Source organism: Osmia lignaria, chromosome 4 (assembly GCF_051020975.1).
Source record: "Osmia lignaria lignaria isolate PbOS001 chromosome 4, iyOsmLign1, whole genome shotgun sequence".
In the NCBI taxonomy this organism is placed as follows: domain Eukaryota; kingdom Metazoa; phylum Arthropoda; class Insecta; order Hymenoptera; family Megachilidae; genus Osmia; species Osmia lignaria.
In genome coordinates, this window is record NC_135035.1 from 5,253,706 (window position 1) to 5,277,358 (window position 23,653).

At 32.5% G+C, this 23,653-nt stretch overlaps 1 protein-coding gene across 2 annotated transcripts; it reads right to left on the minus strand.

Annotated features, from left to right (window-relative positions):
* Positions 1-21: 21 nt before the first annotated feature.
* LOC117603268 (putative methylmalonate-semialdehyde/malonate-semialdehyde dehydrogenase [acylating], mitochondrial) lies at positions 22-22,713 on the minus strand. 2 transcript variants are annotated; one of them, XM_034322250.2, is made up of 8 exons: positions 22,570-22,711; positions 15,568-15,640; positions 9,229-9,428; positions 8,074-8,152; positions 5,235-5,602; positions 2,072-2,500; positions 756-1,034; positions 22-342 (listed from the first exon to the last, which is right to left on the minus strand). In XM_034322250.2, exons 1-8 carry the CDS (start codon positions 22,600-22,602, stop codon positions 241-243), a joined length of 1,563 nt encoding a protein of 520 aa, XP_034178141.1. In that variant the 5' UTR covers positions 22,603-22,711; the 3' UTR covers positions 22-240. The 2 variants fall into 2 exon arrangements, with proteins under 2 accessions (XP_034178141.1, XP_034178142.1); XM_034322251.2 differs by lacking the exon at positions 15,568-15,640 and having other exon boundaries at positions 23-342; positions 22,570-22,713.
* Between the last annotated feature and the right edge of the window lie 940 nt (positions 22,714-23,653).

Sequence of the window (23,653 nt, forward strand, 5' to 3'; positions counted from 1 at the left end):
ATTTTATTACAAAATGTAGGTACATTAAATATAATAGGACAACACTCCCTGTTCAGTTATACGAATAACTGATTTTGGAATAATGGAAGACATTCTGTATAACTTATACATTACACTTCTTGAAGAAGTAGAATTATTTCTAAATATATTTAGACTCTGAAGTTTTTAAGCGCAAAAATTAGGAACCAGTATTTTAATTAAATTTTACATATTCAAAGTGATGTTCGAATTAAATTTCTTTTATTGCATAGTCGGCATTGCTGTTGAGGATGCGATGTCACTGGAATCTCCAGATCTCCACAACTGGGTTATCGTTTTCACTTGTGTGTGGAAGTTAATGCCCTAAAACATTTGACACATTTAGTAAACATATTGATATAAATTTGTTTCAAATATCTTTTAAGTAGCATTTTAAAATAATTGAATTTTTCAATTATTTTAATTAAAAAATTTTACAGTACAAAACAGAATTACATACATATTGCAAAAGTTCAAAATCGAAATTTCAATGTTCAATAATTATTCCATAATTGAATTAAAAACTTAACTCTTCAATTTTTGATAATATGTAAGTCCAATATGTTACAAAATATCAATAATTTTAAAAAACCTAACAGTTGTAATTAAAAAATTATAAAATTCATCTTAATATTCCTTCAATTTCTTATTTTAATTCTACTATAAACTTCAAAATTTTAATGCATTGTTCTAATTATATATGTAAATTTAAGGTCTGTACAAAACATTATACTTACATGTTTTCCATAGAAGTGATTATCACCTAAGAAAGATCCCTTATTTCCTGTAAAACTGAACATTGGTAGTGGCACAGGAATAGGAACATTTACACCAACTTGACCAACTTCAATTCTATTTACAAACGCTCTCGCTGTTGCACCATTTGTAGTGAATACAGCAGTTCCGTTTCCGTAAGGATTTTTGTTAATAATATTAATAGCCTCGTCTAATGTATTAGCGAACATACAGACAAGTACTGGACCGAAAATTTCTTCAATATAACACTGCATTGAAGGCTGAAACATAATATAAAATTTTATTTAGTTTAAATGGAGTTCAATTAAATATGAAAATAATAAGAGCAATAATAAAAATTTAACACGCTGATTGATCCATACATGAATTACATGAATTTTTATAAGGAATCATCATCTATATCATTAGAAATTTTGTTATTTAACTAATTAAAATATTAGATAAGTAAAAGACTTTAGGTACTTGGAATGATAGACAATGAGAATAATAAAATATTGTGAAAATAATCATAAGATTTGTTAAAAATATAAGTATTTCCTAATGAAACTTTCAGTAGCTTCAATGTGACAATTAGATTAATATTCTAATTATAATTAGTAATTCAGATTACAAACTTTCTTAATAATTTTCTAAATAAAATATAAAACTAAATAATAGTAAATAAGTATACAGCAACAAATTCCTACATTTCTTCAATAACTAAAATATATAGATTCTAATAAATGATTCTAACTGAATTTATAACATTGTATGTATTTAAAAAAGCATTAGCACTCATTCAAAATAGCTCTGAAGATGTATCTCAATAATATTAAATAAAATTTCTCACACTTTACAAAAGCTCAATTAATATCTTCATATGCAATATGCATAGAATGATCGATAAGTTCTTAGCAACTGTGATTTGAAATAAAAAAATATCAGTAAAACATTTTGAAAAGCTGATCAATTGAACACCTCTTTAAATTTTATTAAACATTTTCTGATAAAATTTTGGTATCTTTTAATGTTACTTTTTTACTTTAAATCAAATTAAGTACTTATTGATCACCCTATATATACAAATCTACACCCGTTCAATTACATAACACTGTCCCAATTTCAACAGTATTTCAAAGGCGAGGACCCTCCAATTAAAACCACCCGTTTAAAAACGTCCGACCCCTTCTCTCTATGAACTTGAACAAGTCAGCATCAATCAACGTCACCTAGCGCAACGTGCATTCCCCCTCAGCATTGAAACAACTGTCAGCTCCGTTCAATTAAAGCGTAATACGACTTCATTGCACAAATGTACCTCTACATTGGTCAGCACAGTTGGTCCGACAAAATTTCCCTTCTCGAAACCCTTGACAACGACTCCTCTGCCATCGAGGGCTAACGTTGCACCCTCTTTCACCCCTGACTCGACCAAATCACATATTCTCTTTTTGGCTTGTGGTGATATAACTGGTCCAATGTCGGTTCCGGGAATATGGCCAGCATTGACCTTCAAGTTTTTCGCAGCTTTTATTAACTCTGGTATCCAGTCCTTTGATTTACCGACGAATATGGCAACCGAGAGTGCCATGCATCTTTGTCCAGCTGCTCCAAATGCGGCGCCGACAATTTGAGAAAGGGTCTTGTTTTTGTTTGCGTCTGGTAATACAACGCAGTGGTTCTTCGCTCCCAAATTACACTGCACTCGCTTTCCGTGGGCGCTGCTTTGTTTGTATATGTATTTTCCCTGGAAGAAAAGTTGGTATACTTAGTATCTTGAGAATCAGAGATGTAAGTGTATGTATAATTGGGTGCAAGGTAACCTTTTCGATTTTAGTCTTGGGAAACCTGGGAAGCCTAGGAGAATCTGAGAGAGCCTGAGAGTACCTTGGAAACCCTGAGAGAGGATAGGAGAACCAAGAAGAGGATAGGAGAACTTAGGAGAGAATAAGAGAGCTTGTGAGAGCCTGAGAGAACCTTGGAATTCCTGGGAGAAGATAGGAGAACCAAGAAAAGAACAGGAGTACTTAGGAAAAAATAAGAGAGCTTGGGAAAGAATAAGAGAACCTAACTTAGAAGAGAATAGGAGAATTTGGGAGAGTCTGGGAGAATCTAGGAGAGTCTAGGAAAGTCAAAAAGGTCTAAACTAGAACCTCTTGCCCTTGCAGATGAAGAACATAGACAAACAAGTCGAGTGATGAGACATTTCTTTTTCTATAGTTCCCTTTAACTAAAGAAAGCCTAAATTACACGAGATTCTACATACACTATCAATTATGCTAGCATTCCCTAGAGGAAAAGGTGATGTTGAGGGAAAAGACTCCATTAGACTTTACACTTCACACTATGACCCGTTTACACAATGCGATTATTTAGTTTAGTATTCATTTCAAAGCAAATTGATTTGTTTAGTACTGAGTGAGTGAGTAAAATTAATAATAGCTTGAATCGATACTCGTTTTTACCTGTGCATTGTCTTTGTCTAAGATATTAGGTATCAACTTTATCAGTGTAATAATGAAAACAGAAATACATATATTTTAAAGGCTATAACTTTGTGAAGTTTTTAAACTATAACTAAATAATAGAAAATTGCAAATTATTTATAACTAAGGTATGGATTTGGTACTTTAATTGTGTTAATTACTAAGTAACATTTGAGTTTGTTATTTTATAAGGTAAGATATCTTCTTCTACAATTTTTATTTTACATCGAAGATTCACTAAATTAACCTTTGAAAAGGGGTGGTTGAGTCAATCGTGGCCCATATCTATCAAACGGTGTATTGATTAAAATTAGATACCTACTCAAATTTTGCTTAAAATAATATCTAAATGTATAGTACAAAATTTTGATAATAAGATTGAATGGTTACCAAAGAATTAATATTATTAACACTACAGTGCCTATATATAAGTTGCAAAAATGAATATTTTTAATTCTTTTACAACAGCATAATATAATATAAAGTTTTTGTAAGTTTTGTTCAGTTTTCACTTTATAATTGAATCTATAATTAATAAAAATATCCTCAATGGAGGATACCATATTTTGCTTCCTTGTGTTTATAGAAGAATTTCCTAATATTGAAGAAGAAATGTTTATGTCACAGAAGCGTAATGAACAGTGAATGAGTTAAACAATGAATGAGTAATATGTCTAGGGTGCAACGCATAATAATTCAGAGGTGTTAAAAAGAATGACGGAGCCTTCTTCTTCTACATACGGGGTGTCTCGGCTTAAGTGTTATAATTCCGTTATTTCGTAACTATTAATGATACAAAAAATTGTTGATATAGAAATTGCATGGAAAAAGGAGGTCTATGTTTTGACCGAAGTGAAAAATTTTTTGCATTATTAGTTTAAGAGATATGATGGTCAAGTTTTGTTTTTTAAATGGAACCATATATTTTTTTTCAGATCATGTGATAGTGCTTCTCAAGGCAAATTCATTAAGCTTTAATGTATACACTCGATTTTAATTAGTTTTCAAGATATAACGTTTACAAATTTCCCGATTTTCAGTTGATACATCTCGGTTTGAGTAGTAAGTCGTAAAAGCAGCCCTATTGTAAAAGCGCCACAGCGGTTATTCTTTGGGTCTGCCGTTCCTAGCGTAGACCTCCGCTACTGAAAATCGGGAAATTTGTAAATGCTATATCTTGAAAACTAATTAAAATCGAGTGTATACATTAAAGCTTAATGAATTCGTCTTGAGAAGTACTATGACATGATCTGAAAAAAATATATGGTTCCATTTAAAAAACAAAACTTGACCAACACATCTATTAAACTAATAATACAAAAGATTTTTCACTTCGGTGAAAACGTAGGCCCGCTTTTTCCATACAATTTTCATATCAACAATTTTTTATATCATTAATAGTTACGGAATAACGGAATTACAACACTAAAGCCGGAACACCCTGTGTATTATTTTCCCTGCGAGCGCCTATTAGTACTTTATCAGGACCGAATTAAGGTTTCTAGAGCTCTGGGCTATCAAACCTTAAAGGTTTGGCTGATAAATTTCGTTTCAAAATTGAAATTTATTCTAATTGAAATTAAATAACATTTCATAGTGAGGAAAAATAATATTAAAGGACGAACATCGAAAAGATATTTTAACAATTTTGAGCCGATTTATTTATATATTTAGGGTATATATTCTAAAGAGGCAACAGTAAACAGAAATTTATTAAATATTTTTTGATATAATAAATGGAATGATTGAAAAGGGGCCCCCTGCAAAGTGGAGCCTGAACTTGTAGCCTCTCCTTGATCCGGCACTGTGCTCTATATTTTCCAACTCTAAACTATCATACCCATAATCCAACCATCTTAAATTCAATATATCAATCTGCTCTATACAAAGTAGCAATAAAATCAAAATAGCTTTATCATTCTGCCTAATATCTTGCGTACAAAATGGAACTTACGCTGTGGTAAGCACAAATAAATTTCAATCAATAAAACGTACCGCTTGATCGGAACCAACGAAAGAAACCGCCTTGATATCCGGATGCTCGCAGATAAAATCAACAGCGCTATGTTGACCATGGATAATGTTCAATAATCCTGGCGGAGCACCAGCCTTGGTGAATAGATCGGCGAGGATCATGGATGCTCCTGGCACACGCTCGGACGGTTTCAAAATCGTAGCGTTTCCACAGGCGACCGAGACCGGAAACGACCACAGGGGTATCATCGCTGGGAAATTGAACGGACAGATAGAGGCTGTTACGCCAAGAGGAACTTTGTAGGAAATTATGTCCATATCTGTGGCGATGTTTGGTATGCTCTCACCCATTTGGAGGGAAGGAACTGCGGTGTATGAATCTACCACCTCTGTAACATAAATCATCATCGTTTGTAATAAATTGCGTGTACGTGACTCCGATTATACCTGCTGAAGATCGTAGGACATACGCTGTAACACACGCACATACAGACGCACACACATATACGCACAGGCACACGCACACATACGGGCACACACGCACATACACATACACACGATGCACAAAATCCGGCCAGCAACCTCCTCGTGGTGTGCATTGAATAACGCTAATGCTGGCGGTAACAAGCATAAACTGAGTAAAATGCATGGGTAACTTGTAACACTCATAACTCCGCCAACATAAATCGTAGATTTCAATTTTTTTTAAATTTGTGCAGAATAGTTTATACTCTGCGGCAATTTTCGTGAAATTTGCGGGAAAGATTCATTGCACCCCGTGGAACGCGTCAAAGTGTACAAACTTTTTAAAACAAAACATCACCTCATTTTAAAGAAAATGGCGGGGAGGGGGAAGGAGGAAATCAAAATATGACAAATTCTGTTGAAAGCGGAAACTTCAAGCTTTAAAATAAAAAAAAAATTTATCTGATACGGTCATTTTTCGCGGAGTTATGATTATTTAAAGTTTAGTGAAATTTTGATAGAAATTTTTGTTGCGCTAATTTTATTGCTCAGTTTATTTATCTCCTACTCAACTCGAGGCGATTAGAGGTGGGTACGTTAATCTAAATATTTACCAACGATAATAATTACTATAACATTTATTCATTTATATTTTCTGGTAAAAGATACATAATAGACATTATTTCGAAAAATGCATCTAATCGTTCATGAAAATCGCATGCTTTTTTAAACATAAATTTCACTAAATAATGGTTAAAATGGTACTCTTTACGACCATATTGTGGAATACCTCCATGAATATTTCTTCATAAGCGTTCTATGTTTGGGGTATGGATATCCGTACATATTTGGATCAACAAAATTTTTGAAAGGTTGACTACGCATTGTAGGTATATTTTTTTGTCGATTTTGTCGAGAAATCTAATAGGGGTGGAGTAGACTTCGATTTTCGTGGAAATACATTAGTCGTTTATGCGTTTTAATATTCAAAATAACTGCTATATTTTCGAAACGTTTTTGGTTAATAACTTTTTAATAAAAAACGAGCGACGGCTAAAACCTTCTGATGGTCACTCAGGAGGGTGACCTTGACAACATATGTCAAGGTTATGGTCATCGGAGGGTGATCCGTATTACTAAATAATTACCTTTAATTCTTTGTATTCTGAACCGAGAATATAATTATCGATAAAATTTTCAAGGCGCTTATAGGCGCCTTCCGTGTCAGAAAGCCAAACTGCGTCGAGCGCCTTTAGACGCCCTCAGTCTCAGGCGACCACAATGGGATAAGCGCCCATAGGCGCTCTCATCGTCAGTGTCACAAACGCAAAATTTCTTAGCGCCTATAGGCGCCCACAGTAGCCTAGGGGTTAAAATCCATGTGAATGCCAAATTGCTCTACGGTATTTTGCTTAGTTAACATTATTAAATAACATAAAAAAGAGCTATATAAGGCGTCAATATTTTCTATAAAAGGTGGAAGAGTGGCACTAGTATTCCTTAAAATCCACGCGAACGTCAAATTGCTAACGTGGCAATATAACGAGAATCTACTATAAAAATTACAATTGGTAAATAATATTAGTGTAAGACAAAGTCTATAGACAGAAGAAACATTGATTTACAGCATTTCAATTCAAAATTACAATTTGTTGGTAAATAGTAGGCACTAGTCCTTATGACTTTTTGGGATTCTATACTATTGGAAATGCTTTTTTATATCTTGTCGACGTTTCGTGAATATTGCATTTCACTTCTACAGAGCTGAGATTTAAAACAGTTCCTGAAACGTTGACAAGATATGAAAAGCACTTCTACCATGATAGAAATCAGGAAAGTCATACAAACTAATGAATAATAAACATTTTTGGTAAATTATGTACACCGTGTACGGCAATTTTATTAAAATAATTAAAAATCATTTTGCCAAGTACTTATTCTAGGCGTTAAATAAGGTCCTAAATTATGTGCGAAGTTTGAATTTATTCAAACGTGTAATGTAAAAATATTCGTTTCAGAAGTTCATTATACATTCATAATTTCATCAAATATTCATTTTATAAATTAACAAATAAGGAGAAATATTAATTTCAAATTAGTACAGTCCCTTTCTAAAGGGAAGAGAATCGTAAAATTTTTTTAAATATCATACAATATTTTTTAATGTCATTTTTCTTCTTCATTTTTTTTTTCAAATTTTAATAACATACCATAAATATTAAACGTAAAATGAATTTGAATGATAACATACAACCCAAACTTTTTCAAATTTTATCACAATGTAAATCCATGGTACCTACTGCATAATGCTAATTGTAAGTCATTAATATAACAGTGCCTTTTTTTCTTCAGAAACAAAGCTTAATATAACAAATACTTTGATAAGTATACTTACGCAGTCCACGAAGAACATCTCCTTCAGCATCTGCCATTGTCTTTCCATTCTCTTGTACTAAATTTGCTGCTATTTCTTTCTGAAAAAAAAAAAGATTTGTTATGCATATGTTGTCTTATGTTGTCGAATATATTTTGTCTTCTACATAAATTTTAATTAGTTTATTAGTTATCCATGAATTTCAAAACAGAAGGTTAAATAAAATAATACATGTAAGCTTCTCACTTAGTGTAACCATTTAATACATAAGACTATTAATTTTAACAATCTTATACCAACAGCCAGTATCAACTGTTTTAATTTAAATATTAACTTTTAATAAATAAAAATTGTATTTTTATTTATTAAAATAAACTTCTCAAACTTTTCTACTTGGCAACCCTCTTTACCCGAGCAAATATTTTCGTGACCCTGGGTATAGAGGTATATTAACTGGGAATACGAATTAAAACATTTGCTGATAATAAATTATAAAGGAAATTTATAAATAATATTCTTCGGTTATTACGCATCCAGGAGTTTTTCAGTTTTGCTAAAATTTCAACGACCCTCAAAAGTTACGCGACCTCATATGAGGTATGAGAGGCCCTAAAAAATTTTGTAATTGTTGCGCGACCAGAAGACGTTGGCCGATTTAAACAATTTCTTTTTTCTAATTTTTCAATGGTTTGAATAATAATCGACTAGAGCTATTATGTTTACATTGTGGCAAATTATAGGACATTGAAAATTATCGTGAAAAAATAAAAATAATAATAATAAATATACTAATCGAATTGAATAATCTCCTCCTTTTTCGAAGTCGGTTAAAAATGTGAATTTCTGCCGATTTTCACAAACTTTAAGTCGAATGCGCGATCGGAAGACAGCAGTCGATTTAATTGATACTTTTTTCTTTTCTTTGTCTCCTTAATTCGCAGCTTTTCCGCGGTATTACAACTTCAAAAAAAAAATGTTGAATTTTTTCGGTCTACCCTAATACTGCTGCCATCCATTCATCATCATAGTCTATGAAAATAATACATTTCTACCTCCCCTCTCCTCTTCAAATCAATGTTTGGAAGCTCCAGAAATTTTCCGCTCGTACAGTCTCGTCGACGGCAATATAATGAGAGTCTACTGTAATTGATAGAATTGAAATTGTTAAGAACGTACCGAGTGTTCACGAATGAGTGCTTGATATTTGAGCATCAGAGTTTGCCTAGTAAGAACGCTGGTATTTTTCCATTTTCCATACGCGGTCTTTGCACTTTCTACGGCACTCTGCATCTCTTCTTTCGTACATTTCGGTGTACGACAGAGCAATTCGTTTGTTGCTGGATTATGAACTTCCGTGAATTCTGTGGCCTTCGATTCTGAAACAAATTCAAATCCTTCTGTGATTAAAAGAAAAAATGAAATGCTAAGAAATGTTTATGATGCTTTCTTCATTTAATTAAATAATACGATGTTGAGAAAATGGACTTCTAAAATTTATTAAGCATGATTGTGTGATTTTTTCGATTTTGAAAAATAATATATTTTTGAACCCGCGGAAATGATAATTACTTTTTTCTATTTTACAATTTATTTAAATTTATTCATACAAAGTTATAATAACTTCAGAACATTCAAACTCGTTTTCCCTAAAAAAGTGATTTAGGATTTCGAAATTCCAGAATTTCAGAATTTTAATTAAGACGGAGTAAGTGCGATCGAAGTTTGTTTAACCATCAACTTTGGAACTTCTTGTCATCACGATAACTCAAATATAAAAAAACCAATCGAGCTCTTTTGATAAATGTAGATATGAGGTAGACCAAGAACCCTATTGATTTTGGGGTTAATTAGATAAGTACAGTAAAACCTCGATAAGTCGTCACTCAAGGGATCGAGAAATTTCGACGACTTAAACAGAGTGACGACTTAAGCAGAGCATAAACCATGTAAATTTTTAAATGACGAGAAAAGGAAAATGACGACTTATCCAGTGATGACTGTATTTACTGTATTTTTACTATAATAGAAAGCAGTGGCGGCTCGTAGCTAAAATTAGTGGGGGTACTGCTCCAGAAAATTTTTAGCCTTTGTTTTAAAAAACCAGCACACAGTCAACCACCACGCTGCGCTGCGCCGCGCCGTGTCGCTGGAACTGTGAAGCGCACAGTTCCATACAAAGATTTTTGTATCTTTTTCATAAATTGGTATAAGTATAAAGAAAGAATTAAAGAAAAACGGACTCATTATATTAAATGTTATCAATAATATCAAGTGGAAATAGGGGGCGCTGTAGTTCCACAGTGCCTATACGCGAGCCGCCACTGATAGAGAGTAAATGGCAGTACAATTTGGATTAGTGCACATCGCTCGGGACCGAATGCGAACACTAATCGCGTACATGATACGTTACACGAGCGAGTTCGTGTGGTCGCCTTTGATGTGGTCACAATCGAGAATCGAGGTAGCGTACGGAAAAAAGTAAAGTTAAATAGATTACACACATCGTGTTCCTGTGAGACAATGCTAACGCAATCAAAATTTAAGATAAAAACTTGTTATATACCAGTATTTCAGATTTTGAAAATTTCAAAAATCTAAAATTTCAAATTCTCAAAATTTTAGAATTCTGAAATTCCAAATTTAAAAAATCTTTATAATCCGTAAATTTGGGTTTCTAAGATTTCAGATTTCTAACATTTTTAAGTTCAACAATTCTAAGATTCTGAAGTTCTAAAATTCCTAAATTGAAAAATTTTAGAATTTCTGAATTCCAACTTTTAAAGTTAAAAAATTCTAAACTTTCAAAGTTCAACAATTTTAAGATTCTAAGATTACTAAATTCTAAAATTATAGAATTCCAAATTTCAAAATTTATAAGACACCTGGTCCATTCTAGAAAAAAGTCCTAGTTACGCTACTGGCTTTAGATCTTTATAGAGAGGAAGTTCCTTAGTTTTGACTAGTAATGTGTATGTGTACATTAAAGTATGTACCAATATAATTTTTGCGTGAAAAATAATTCAATCATTCCGTTGAACTTTGAAGCTTTCTGTTTAATCGATGCTTATTCATTCGATTCTTAAGCGTTCCTTATTAAAGCAATGCTTAAAATTGAATTCGCCTCGAATATAGCACCTTTTCTATGCAATTTCAATGGACGCTTCAGCAGTACTCGTCGTTCGGGGGCTTGAATCGAAATGCCTTTAGAAGTGCACTTTAAATGTTCGTAATGAAAAAATGGGTTGTAGAATGCTTCAGAAGACGAGTATCTATTCGATCAAAAGTGCGGAACTCTTTTTTATACCTCAATGAAATAATTTAAACTGACAAATGTATTATATTTTAATCTATTGATCGTTGTATTCAAATTAATAATGCCAGTTTGAATAATCGAATTTCATTAAGGATCGATGTTTTATATATTGAAAATAATTTATGAAATTTTTTTGTAAAAAGTAAATACATAAAACATTGTTTAGATCGAGATACTGGTAAGTAGGTACAGTATTGCTTCGAAATAAGCAACTGTTCGGTCCCGAGCCACTTGCTTATTTCGAGGCAATTCTGTACATGTAGAGGAGAAAGTTATTTAGAATATTGATTTTAACATTTTTACGAGACGCAACATTTTCACGCGTTTTGAATTTCACAAGGAAAATTACAGAATCCATTAAAATTTTTCTGCTACCACGTATGCTGACTTTTATTCAATTAACGAAACAACTAAATATACAGCTGCAATTTTTATAGAATTTAAATTATTTTTTCCATCCAATACATACATTAACATCGTTACGGCATCGTATGCTTATTTGCCATTACACACAATTATTTCTTGCAATTGCCGTTTTGATCTTATTTAATCATTATACAAATTTGCTGTTGTAATAACAAATAAGCGCGTGTAAATGTGTACTGGAGAGAAAACATAATTTAAATTCTATAAAAAGTGTGGCATATAATGAATTATTAATAAATGCAACGACTATAGCACAGCTATAACACAGTCCAACAAAGGGTATAGCAGGATAAGATAGTCAAAAGTGCCCTTGAGCCGAATTTGCTTCGCAATGCACCATTCGATAGCATATCCCAAAAAACCATGGTACACCAAGTTTCAACCCTGTACCTCAACCGGGAGGGTAGTTACAGGGTAAGAAAGAAAAAGTAGTTTTTGCCATATTTTCCCTATTAAATGGCATTCAAAAAATCTGAAAAAATTCTAGAATATTCTAGCCATGTTTCTTTATGATTGTGAATTTTCTCAGATTTTTCGGTTGCAAATCCTAGGCGTGAAAAATCAAAAACGCAAAAAAAAGTCGAAAAATAGAGATTTCGGGTAGAAGCTTTCGAGACACTAGATTTTTACTTTTACAGTAGTTAGATATTAGCATGACTGGTGTCCTCAATTTTTTTCAGATTTTTCATTCTGGTGCGTCAAACCGAAAAAAATCAAAAACCGATATTTTCGATATATTTCGTGCGATAACATGAGAAATACTTTCAATTTCTACATTTCCTTTACACACTTAGTGCATTATGTGATTTCGAACATTTTTGCACTGGATGCAGTAAAATCTGAATGGAGAGAGTGAAGTTATTATAAATAATTGAAAATTACGCACCTTATCCTCTAAAATATTAGAAACTTTTTCAACGTCGCCGATGGATAAGTCGGTAAGGTGTCCGACTATGGAACCGCTGGAAACTTTTTTGTCACGAGTTCGCGCCCCATGAATGTACAATTCTATTTTTTGTCATAAAACAATTTTATTTTAAATTATTAATCACATAAGAATACACAATAATCATTTAATAACGTATGAAAATAATTTTGAAATATTTTATTATTAAGTATACATAAAAATCAGTGGTACACAACCGACTCTGGCTATATGTACAATTAAGGTAAAATATACATATCTGTATTGATTTCAATATCCATCATAAACCAACAACCACACAACTTTTCAATTAACAAAATATTGGGAGCTATCCGTAATTAGAACAGTACGAAATCAGAAAATCGGTAGTGCACCACTTATTTTTATGTATACTTAATAATAAAATATTTCAAAATTATTTTCATACGTTATTAAATGATTATTGTGTATTCTTATGTGATTAATAATTTAAAAAAAAATTGTTTTATGACAAAAAATAGAATTGTACATTCATGGGGCGCGAACTCGTGACAAAAAAGTTTCCAGCGGTTCCATAGTCGGACACCTTACCGACTTATCCATCGGCGACGTTGAAAAAGTTTCTAATATTTTAGAGGATAAGGTGCGTAATTTTCAATTATTTATAATAACTTCACTCTCTCCATTCAGATTTTACTGCATCCAGTGCAAAAATGTTCGAAATCACATAATGCACTAAGTGTGTAAAGGAAATGTAGAAATTGAAAGTATTTCTCATGTTATCGCACGAAATATGTCGAAAATATCGGTGTTTGATTTTTTTCGGTTTGACGCACCAGAATGAAAAATCTGAAAAAAATTGAGGACACCAGTCATGCTAATATCTAACTACTGTAAAAGTAAAAATCTAGTGTCTCGAAAGCTTCTACCCGAAATCTCTATTTTTCGACTTTTTTTTGCGTTTCTGATTTTTCACGCCTAGGATTTGCAACCGAAAAATCTGAGAAAATTCACAATCATAAAGAAACATGGCTAGAATATTCTAGAATTTTTTTAGATTTTTTGAATGCCATTAAATAGGGAAAATATGGCAAAAACTACTTTTTCTTTCTTACCCTGTAACTACCCTCCCGGTTGAGGTACAGGGTTGAAACTTGGTGTACCATGGTTTTTTGGGATATGCTATCGAATGGTGCATTGCGAAGCAAATTCGGCTCAAGGGCACTTTTGACCATCTTATCCTGCTATACCCTTTGAACTTTTTCTGTGATCTGCAATATCCATTACGTGATTCTTATAGGCTTTTGTTCACTGATTACGAATCTGCAAACCGTTTTGCTCCTATACGTACAGTTTTTGAGAAACAGGCATTTTTGTGAAAATGTGTGGTTGGGGGAAAAAATGCAGTATTATATGAAAACGAAAAATGCGAGGCAGTTCAGGTTTATGTCCAAAGATAGAGTAGACTTTCCTCTATACGTCTGTATGAACAATTATATTTTTTGATGATTTTTAATATTTGTAAGTGCTTGTCAAAGTTTGAAAAAGAGGTGCCATAGTTAGTTTGCACGCGCTATTTTTGTATTTTTATGAAAAATCTTTTATCTAGCAGGAATTTACTATACAGGATTGCATTCTATAAACATTTCTGATGAAGAAACCATTCACAGAAAGTATCGGTATGGTTTGGTGTTGGAACAAATAAAGAAAATATCCATCGACAACGTGACTACGACGCATTGCCGCCAGCTGGCCATTGTATGCCTACTAGAGGTGTGCGGATACCCGATATTACGGGCTCGGGCGCGCTCGGAAAAAATCAGGCGGGCTCGGGCGGGCGTCCGATACATGCGTGCAGTCGGGTAGCCCGACTATTTCGGTTTCGATCGGGTACAGTCGGACTGACTAGGGCGAGCTACGATCCAGCTCTCATGTACTTGTTAATACTTGCAATAAGCATGTGCGAAATCTGTTTTATATGGAATTTTGGAATAAGATAATTTAATAATGAGATAATTTGGGAGCTCGTCCGAATCTGCCCGACTGCACCCGACCGAACCCGAAATAGTCGGGCTACCCGACTGTACACATGTATCGGACGCCCGCCCGAGTCCGCCCGATGTTTTCCGAACTGACCCGACTAGTCGGGAACCCGACACATTAGTAGGGCCGCACATCCCTAATGCCTACCTATTTTAGAACCTTACAAAAATGCGTTTTTATAGAAAAAACTGTTCACAGCTCTTCCCAAAAAGCGTTCCGTACCGCGTTTTCTCTCATGTTACGCCTGCACGATACCCTCATGTTATCCTGCAAGGCCAGCGGTGGCCAATGTTGGCGTGAATGGGCCAATGCTGACAAATTACATATCTATGTATACATTCGAGAACCTTGTTTCAACGTGTAGAGTTAGCATCAGATTTGTGATAAAAAAATTTTAATTACTTTTTTGAGTTTCAATGCTATACCGCTAGAGGTGCCAGTGCTACTCCTGTTGATCCTTATACTTTCCTTGAATAATCTTCATTAGGTCAGGTTAGGTTATTACGCATTACATATACTAAAGACAGTGCTGCTAGCTTTATACTTTTAAAGGGGGGCCCGCCAAAAGCTGTTCATTATCTTTAGCAGAATACATTTAAATAACATAATTTCCTTATATTTGACAAAATTTAGCTGTAAAATTTTCAGACATACTGCATTTAATTTTGTAAACTTCATTACGCTATACAATGGTTGATATATGATTAAATGAATTATGAATCTTTTTGAATTCTTATATTAAAGTATGCATTTTGGACGATGAATAACTACGAAATTCAACGTTCCAAAAATATTTTCTATTCAATTTTTAATACAATAAAATAATTACCTACGAATTGGCCATCAATGTACATCTTAACCGTTGATACTCTACTGGTGTAAGTCCTTGTGGCTAATCGCGCCTAAAATATCATTCAATTAATATTAAACAATTCTTGATTCAACATAAAAAAATAAAAAAAAAAAATTAATGGAATATGTATCGATGTTATTCATTATACATTCGTGTGAAAATAAATTTTGTGATTTTGAATTTTCAATATAAATGAATAACCTTATTTATCATGGTATTTACAATTACAATCAGTTTTAATACAAATAATTTTGCAAAAATAAACGCTGATGTTCGCGTGCTTCATTAACAAATTTAATTGTCACTATTTGACGTTCGATCAAACGATTCACTATAGCCTTGTAGCAGAAACTAAAATAAATGAACAAAAATAATTCTTCTGCCATCTAATTAACTTACTTTAAAATGTTTATGTCGTTTAAGTTTCAATATCACTCTGCTAAATTAAATACCAACCCCAATATGTGTAATAAACTTAAATAAAATAATATTGTATTGAACTTAGGAGCGGATTAAAATTTTTGGGGCACATGACTATCAAACTTTCGAGGGCCCTATTAGTTGATAAACTTAGTTCAAAAATTAAAATTTATTACATTTAATCGTACAAAAAAGAATTATTTGTAAATAAATAATATTGAGAGAAAGGATATATATTTTAATAATCTAATTATGTAAAAAGTTCAAAAGGGGAGGATTTACCTAAGCAAGTATATCCCGTCGATACAATTCTGATAATGCATAAATTGTGATGTTTTTTGTTCCAGTATAATATGCTTTTAGGTAATGTGTACGGTACGTAGTTCGTCGGTCTCTTTTTTTTATAAAAAGCTAATTTATTCTCGGTTAATTGAAACTATATTTTTGATTTGAAAGTGAAGTTCGTTTACTCGGCTTTCCGAACGAGTACTGTCTCGAGAATAGCTCATGAATGTACAAATGTACAGTCACGGCTGCCGCCGCTTGCCGGTAATTCTAGTGTTTATCCAAAGGGATTATCCTTTTCTTAAGTGTAGTACCAACTCTGGCGATTTCGCCGGCAGACTAGACTACGCCTAGCTGATAGACTTTACCTTCCCGTATCCGCATTGACCTGCATAGACTCAGGAACCTACTCCTGCTGAGGTCGGAAACGGCCTCGGGTCGACACTTAGCACGCGGGAGGCTTAACACCCCAGGGTTTTCAGTGAATACTGGGCTACGCCGTTGTGAGTTAACACGATTTAATTTTTATCTTCATAATAACTAATATATAATACAAAATATTTGTGTCTTTGGCTATCCTTAAGCCACTCTCCCAATCATTTACATAATTTATTTACATCTATTCCCAAAAGGAACCACAAAGAAATTATAGCACATTGCAAATGGAAAAATAATACACTGGTCTTATCATAACATACCATAATTCATAACTCATAATATAAACTTTACACAAACAATAAGTCATGTAATTGAACGTAAATAAGTTATATTTCGCATGCATCCGTAACAACTTATAGCAAATAATTAACCATAGATTTTCAAATAATATTTTGATACAATTAGTAAATACAATTATTACTGATTCTATGTTTGTAATTTGCCAATAACAAAAGTTATGTAATTACGAAATAGTTAGGTTGTATTTAAAAAATTGCATTAATACTTTGCCTAAAACAATTTAAATAATTTACACATTTTCTAAATAATATGTACATTAAGTTTCATCGAACTTGTCGTGGTGTGTGACACTAACACATATTCACGTCGGAGGGCCGAAGGGCGAAGGGCACGCGGAGGAGGGACTGCAGCCAATCGACTGCCGGCGTGAATATGTGTTAGTGTCACACGCCGTGACAAGTTCGTTGAATATTTTACTGACATATTTTAAACTTTACCTAGGGATCAAAATAAGACAAAAATCAAGAATGACGAAATAGCGTTTGCGGCTTTGTTTTCCAGTCATTAACGTTTAGAAATTCGAATAAAAAGCGCCTAAAACCTGCAATCCGCCCAGCACCGACGACTGAACGTCAGGTCATCAGGAGTGGGTACAGTTATAACCAAGAATCATTGAATAGTAGAAATTTACCTCGTGCTATTCTGTTTCGATACTCCAGTATTCGGCTTTCTCTTCTTGGTTATGACTGTATCTACCCCTGCTGACCTGACGTTCAGTCGTCGGTGCTGGGCAGGTTACAGGTGTCAGGCGCTTTTTATTCGAATTTTTAAACGTTAATTACTGGAAAACAAAGCCGCAAACGCTATTTCGTCATTCTTGATTTTCGTCTTATTTTGATCCCTAGAATCACTCCTTAAAAAATCTCCCACTTGTTGTCGAACACCCTGTGTAATCCGCAGTATTTATCCGGTTGACCGATGTTCGGATAATCGTGGTTCTACTATATAACATTTGATTACATGAAGATTCTACGTTGATATTTTTATTACAATTCGTTAAAAACATTTCGAATGAACCAATAATTAGTATCGCTGGTAGCTTTTACTTGGAGTGTAGCCAGCTCTGTTTTCGAATTAATTCAATCGTTCGCTATCGCTTATCAATGGGCAACGTCAAAGATAAGGAACCTATTGTGAGCAACTATTTGCCCCTTGCACGATATATGTCGCTTTGGCACGATACAGTTGTTGGCAAACCGATTCAATTCGCGTCTCGCGTTACGTAAAGTATGCGAGCTCTATTATACCAGATTGGTAATGACATTCCCCTTTGCGAGCACTATTGGCCCCAGTAATTTTGTATCGGAGTCAATTGAATTGAAGACACGTAAGTAGTCTCTCTCGTGGCTTTTGAATGAAAGTAGAATGGTAAAGGAATAATTTGAGCTTCCGGTGTACATCACCTCTAAAATTCAATTGAGAAATCAATAACGAAAGCTCTCATATTTCAATCAGTGAAATATTTAAATATTTTACAATCCATGTATTTGTACACTTTGATTAATACAGAGCAACTAAGCCTTTCTTAGTTCAATTATCCTAATATTATTAAATATTGCAGAGAAATAATAAAAGCAGTTAGATTTAATAAATTAACACTACTGTCCTCGTTTATGCTTTTATTTTACTACATTTTTTGATATATTTTTTCTAACAAATGTAAAATATTAATGAAGTAAACATACAATTAAAATTCAATGAAAAATTAAGAGAACATTTTTTAAAACATAGTACCTATATATGGAAATGTAATTTTCAATGTGGGTCGTATAAGGGTACGTTTATGTTGGAGTGTCAATAAACGATAAGAGCGTCGATCATAGCTGCGAAAAAATATCTCTGGTTTGTTTATAGTAGAGCTCTGATAATAAGACAACTTCACATTGCTATGATCGACGCTGTTATCGTTTATCGACGCTCCAACATAAACGTACCCTAAGACCTGAAGAGAGACGATAGGATGTAATTGTTTCTACAGGGGGTTTCGTAAATGGCGGGCAAAACTATAGGAATAGATTCCTAATGCTTAGAGAAGAAAAAAAAGTTATATCAACATAGATCCGGAAATGATTAATTTCTGAGTTATTAAAGTTTTTGTGCCACAATTCTTGTCACATCGTCTTAGAGGAAATGTTCAATATGTCCACCTCCTGTCTCAATACAAGCCTCAGCTCGTCGTCTCATTGAGCTCCAAACACGTTCCCAAATTTCTGGCGTGACGCGTATCGTTTGAAAAGCTGCCACAATTCGGTCACAGAGAGTTTCTATATCATCTATTACAGACGAATTCACTAAAGACTTTACATAACCCCACAGAAAGAAGTCCAACGGGTTTAAATTTGGTGAGCGTGAAGGCCAAGCAATTGGTCCACCTCTAGCTATTCATTTATCAGGAAACATTTCATCGAGATGCTCGCGGACAATGTAACAAGAATTGTGGCACAAAAACTTTAATAACTCAGAAACTAATCATTTCCGGACCTATGTTAATATAACTTATTTTTCTTCTCTAAGCATTAGGAATCTATCCCTAAAGTTTTGTCCACCATTTACGAAACACCATGTATAAACCCTTACGAAGTTTGCAAGATATTCTAATTTTGCTTAAAATATAGAAAACATAACATTAAACTCTAAATGAGCATTGTTTTACGAACACTTTTTAAAATAATATTACAAAATATTTTATGTTTTTTATCAGATGAATTTACGAGGATTTATTCAATGCATCAAATTTCATTCCAAAATTTGTTAACTCTTATACATGATGTCCCAAAGTTAAATAATCAAATTGGGCCAGTATATTCCATGAGCAAAAATAACATGTTACATACCAACAGGTCTACAAACGGTTTATTACATTAACAAATTTCCTTTTCAAATATTATTTCCTATTTCGAATGCAAGTTTGATATTGTAGTGGAATTAAATTTAACTTTATAAATTTTGTGTTTTTTTTTGCCTTAGTGAATGTATTATTAATCTCTTTTCCATTAACATAACTCAGTAAACACCTGGATGCCGTCCGCCCTTAAAAAACTGTGGATTGGCTCCCTCATCAATCTAAGATTCAAAAATTCTATCGCTCTATAATTTTTTAATTTTAAAATTTCAAAATTCTAAAATTCAGGGGTTCTCAAAATTTTGAAACTGAAAAATTGTAAGACTGTAAGATTGCAAAGTTGTAAAATTCGAATATTCTAAAATTTTTAGATTTTAATATTCTAAAACACTAAAATTCTCGCGTAAAATTTTACAAAACGTATAATATTAAACATTTAACACCATTAATAATATTAAGGAATCCAGCCCATTCCGAAAAAGTACTACTAGTTACACCAATGACTTTCTATCAGTTTTTGATGTCAATTAATTGTTGTACAATATATTATCACTTGCATAGTTTCTCACAAATAAAAATGTAGTGTCAAATCTGATGATCGCGCATGTCAAATAATGGATTCTTCGCAACATATGTACTTACTTCAATTTTCAAAAGATACAGTTTCACAATTTTAACATTTTAAGAGTTGTACATTTTGTAAGATTTATGATTTTTACAACTTTAAACCTTTTTATATCTAATAAAATTATATTTAAAAGCTTCATTTAGGATACGCCATAAAATTATTAATTTTCAAATTGCAATTTGTATTTAATACAGCAGATAAAAATAAGGCGAATAATAGTAGTGCAAAATATTAAATATTAAAATCACATATACATGACAGACCATTAAACTGTTAAATATGTATCTAGTCAATAGAATCATCGTTTTCATACTCATAAATACATTTTACATATTATACATATCACTAAATACTCACCTGCTGCCTTTAGATTTCACATTTTTGTTGTTTTTATAAAGCATTCGCCGAACAACATTTTTTTCTTATTTTTTTTTGCAGAAGATACTGATAAAGTTTGATCTTTTAACTTCGGGATACCCTATACACCACACACGCTATGTCTTTTCATTTATCTTTCATGTAATATACACCATACCCTGCTATATGCTGTATCACATTTAACACGATGGTAACGCGACGATTTTTAAACGTAAATGTCTGTGGTTAGATAAGTCAACTTTGTATAATCTGTTATGGTTGGATGACGAATTTCCGAAGCCTATAAATTTGAATTTCCATTTATAAGTTTTAATATAAATTGCAAAACAGGTTTGTCCATATAAGGTATAGGTACATTATATAATACTACTAAAGTATTTTTGCAATATTTTTTCTATAACAAATGCGTTTCTCTTCATTTAATACATTTCTTTTCAGTATGAAACAGAAATTTGGCTTATGAATTTGTTTTTAAATTTAACAAAAAGAACGATAGTACAATGGAGATTTTTTTCTATGTTTTGAAAGCCAGGAATAGTAAAACGACATAAATAACAACGTTAGTCTATGAAGACTGGAAGAATATATTTGCTTACGAAGGGTTACGTTTGACATCATTTGCATTATACGGATTCCAATAATTTAATTAAAGCATTTTAACATTGTAAAGCAAAAGACATAAAATTTTAATAGTTTTTATTTTGCCCAATTATATTATTAATTAGAGGTGTAGCTAAGGACCCCCCGGGTTACGAGCAATCAATTCCACCGACTACTAAACGGGTATATATACGTTACGACTACTGATTGGCCATTACGGTCTTCTAAAATTGTATATAAAAGAAAGCGCGCAAAAATTAAAAATATTAAGTTTATATATGTTTGATTGAGGCAATGATCCAAAAGACATATCAAGAATTGCACAAGAACGGTTATTATGTAACTATCCAATAATTATTCAAACATATCTTTAATTACTAGACTTAAGTTTAATTAGGTAACTTTATTTTAATTAGTTCAATTAGCAAACACAAAAGTATGAAATATCATATAAAATTCAATTAATAATTGCGCTAAAATCGACTTGGATAAATTTTCAGTTTAATTTGACAAAAAATAATTCAAGTGACGTCAGGACAATCAGAATAAGTTATAAATAATACAGACTATTTTACTCTTAAAACATATTAAAAGGAATTTTGTATATAACACTTTTATATCATTTTATATTCATGATTTATTATATATTTTTTAGGATTTGAGTATGAAATCAATTTCTATTATGTTGTAGCTGTAGTTACGTTTGTAATAAAAAAAAGATAAAGTTAATTATATTCTCTGATTTTCTATGTAAATTATAAGTTGATAATTCAATTTTATTCTGTTACTAAGCTAAACCAAAATTTGCATAGACAAGAACTGTACGATCTTCACTGACGTGACTGTATCTATATCCATCATTTTATCATTACATCATTGATGATGTAATTTATAAATGATCATATCAAAGAAGAAGAAACATACATCGATTTTTCGCGGCTAATTAAAAACTCAATTGCACATCAAACCATCATTATGACGATGAAACATGTTCAGCTCTTATAAATTCCACACAATTTTAACTGATATTCGATTCCAAAAACAAAGTGGTACATTTCAGTAAGAGTATTGTAAATCTCTGACGTACCTCGCACTTGGAAATTCTCACGAGGAGCGCCATGCTTTCAGAACACGTTCACAGCTGTCTGTAATGGAACTGGCCTTATTCACCGAAAAAAAATGGCCTTGCGTAGTGTCGAACGCGTGTCAATGTTTTCATCGAAGTTAATTATCTCTGTTTACAACGTTTGCCAAAGCTGATGTTTGTTGAAATGTTCTCTGAGAATTTCCGATGATAGCCGACGAATACACGACAACAGTCGAACGAAACACGAGGACAATTTTATCGATTCATTGTTTCTTTCCCGGGATAAGTAAATTGATAATGTGATAACCATTGAACTTAACTCTTGATACTTATTTAAACTAAAGCGATAGTAACATAATCCTCAGTCTTGCATGACAAGTAAGAAGAATTATAAATGCAAATCTCAAATATAAGAGTGTTATTAGTTATTTTGAATTTTAGCGTAATCCCATATCGTAACGGAGTAATCGATAAGGCCGGAAATTTGATTGAAACTACTTACCTGCTGAAACTACTTACCTCCTGGAAACACTTAGCAACAGATTGTATACGAATTAAAGATGTCACCGCATCCTACCAACCGTAGCAGATTTCGAGAATGTTAAAGATTCCTATTTTATCATAGCGAATCAGAAAAATTTATTGTCAATAGTAATTATTTTTTAATTCAGATTTATAATTCTTTTTCTAAAATTGAATGATTTTCTTTTCACACATAGTTAATTAGAAACAAGTTTCAAAACAAAACAGGTGTAAAATTTTATTAAGTTTTCTAATATACATTATTTGTCACATAAAAATTCAGTTAGTATAATATCAACGGTAGAAAAGTAAAAAAATAATTAACTACATAAACAACATTTCTCATAATTTGATACTTTATGAAATTACGAGTGGATTTTACAGTGGAATATTAATATATTGTATTTAAAATTTATTTATGTGAAAAAATATAAATTGATGAGTACTCATTAATATTTACTTTGCTGCTGTTGATATGTACTCACTTATTATGTTATACCACCAACGAAACATTGTTTCTCTTGTCGGTATTGGCAGCGGTATCTTTAGCTATCTCTCGTTG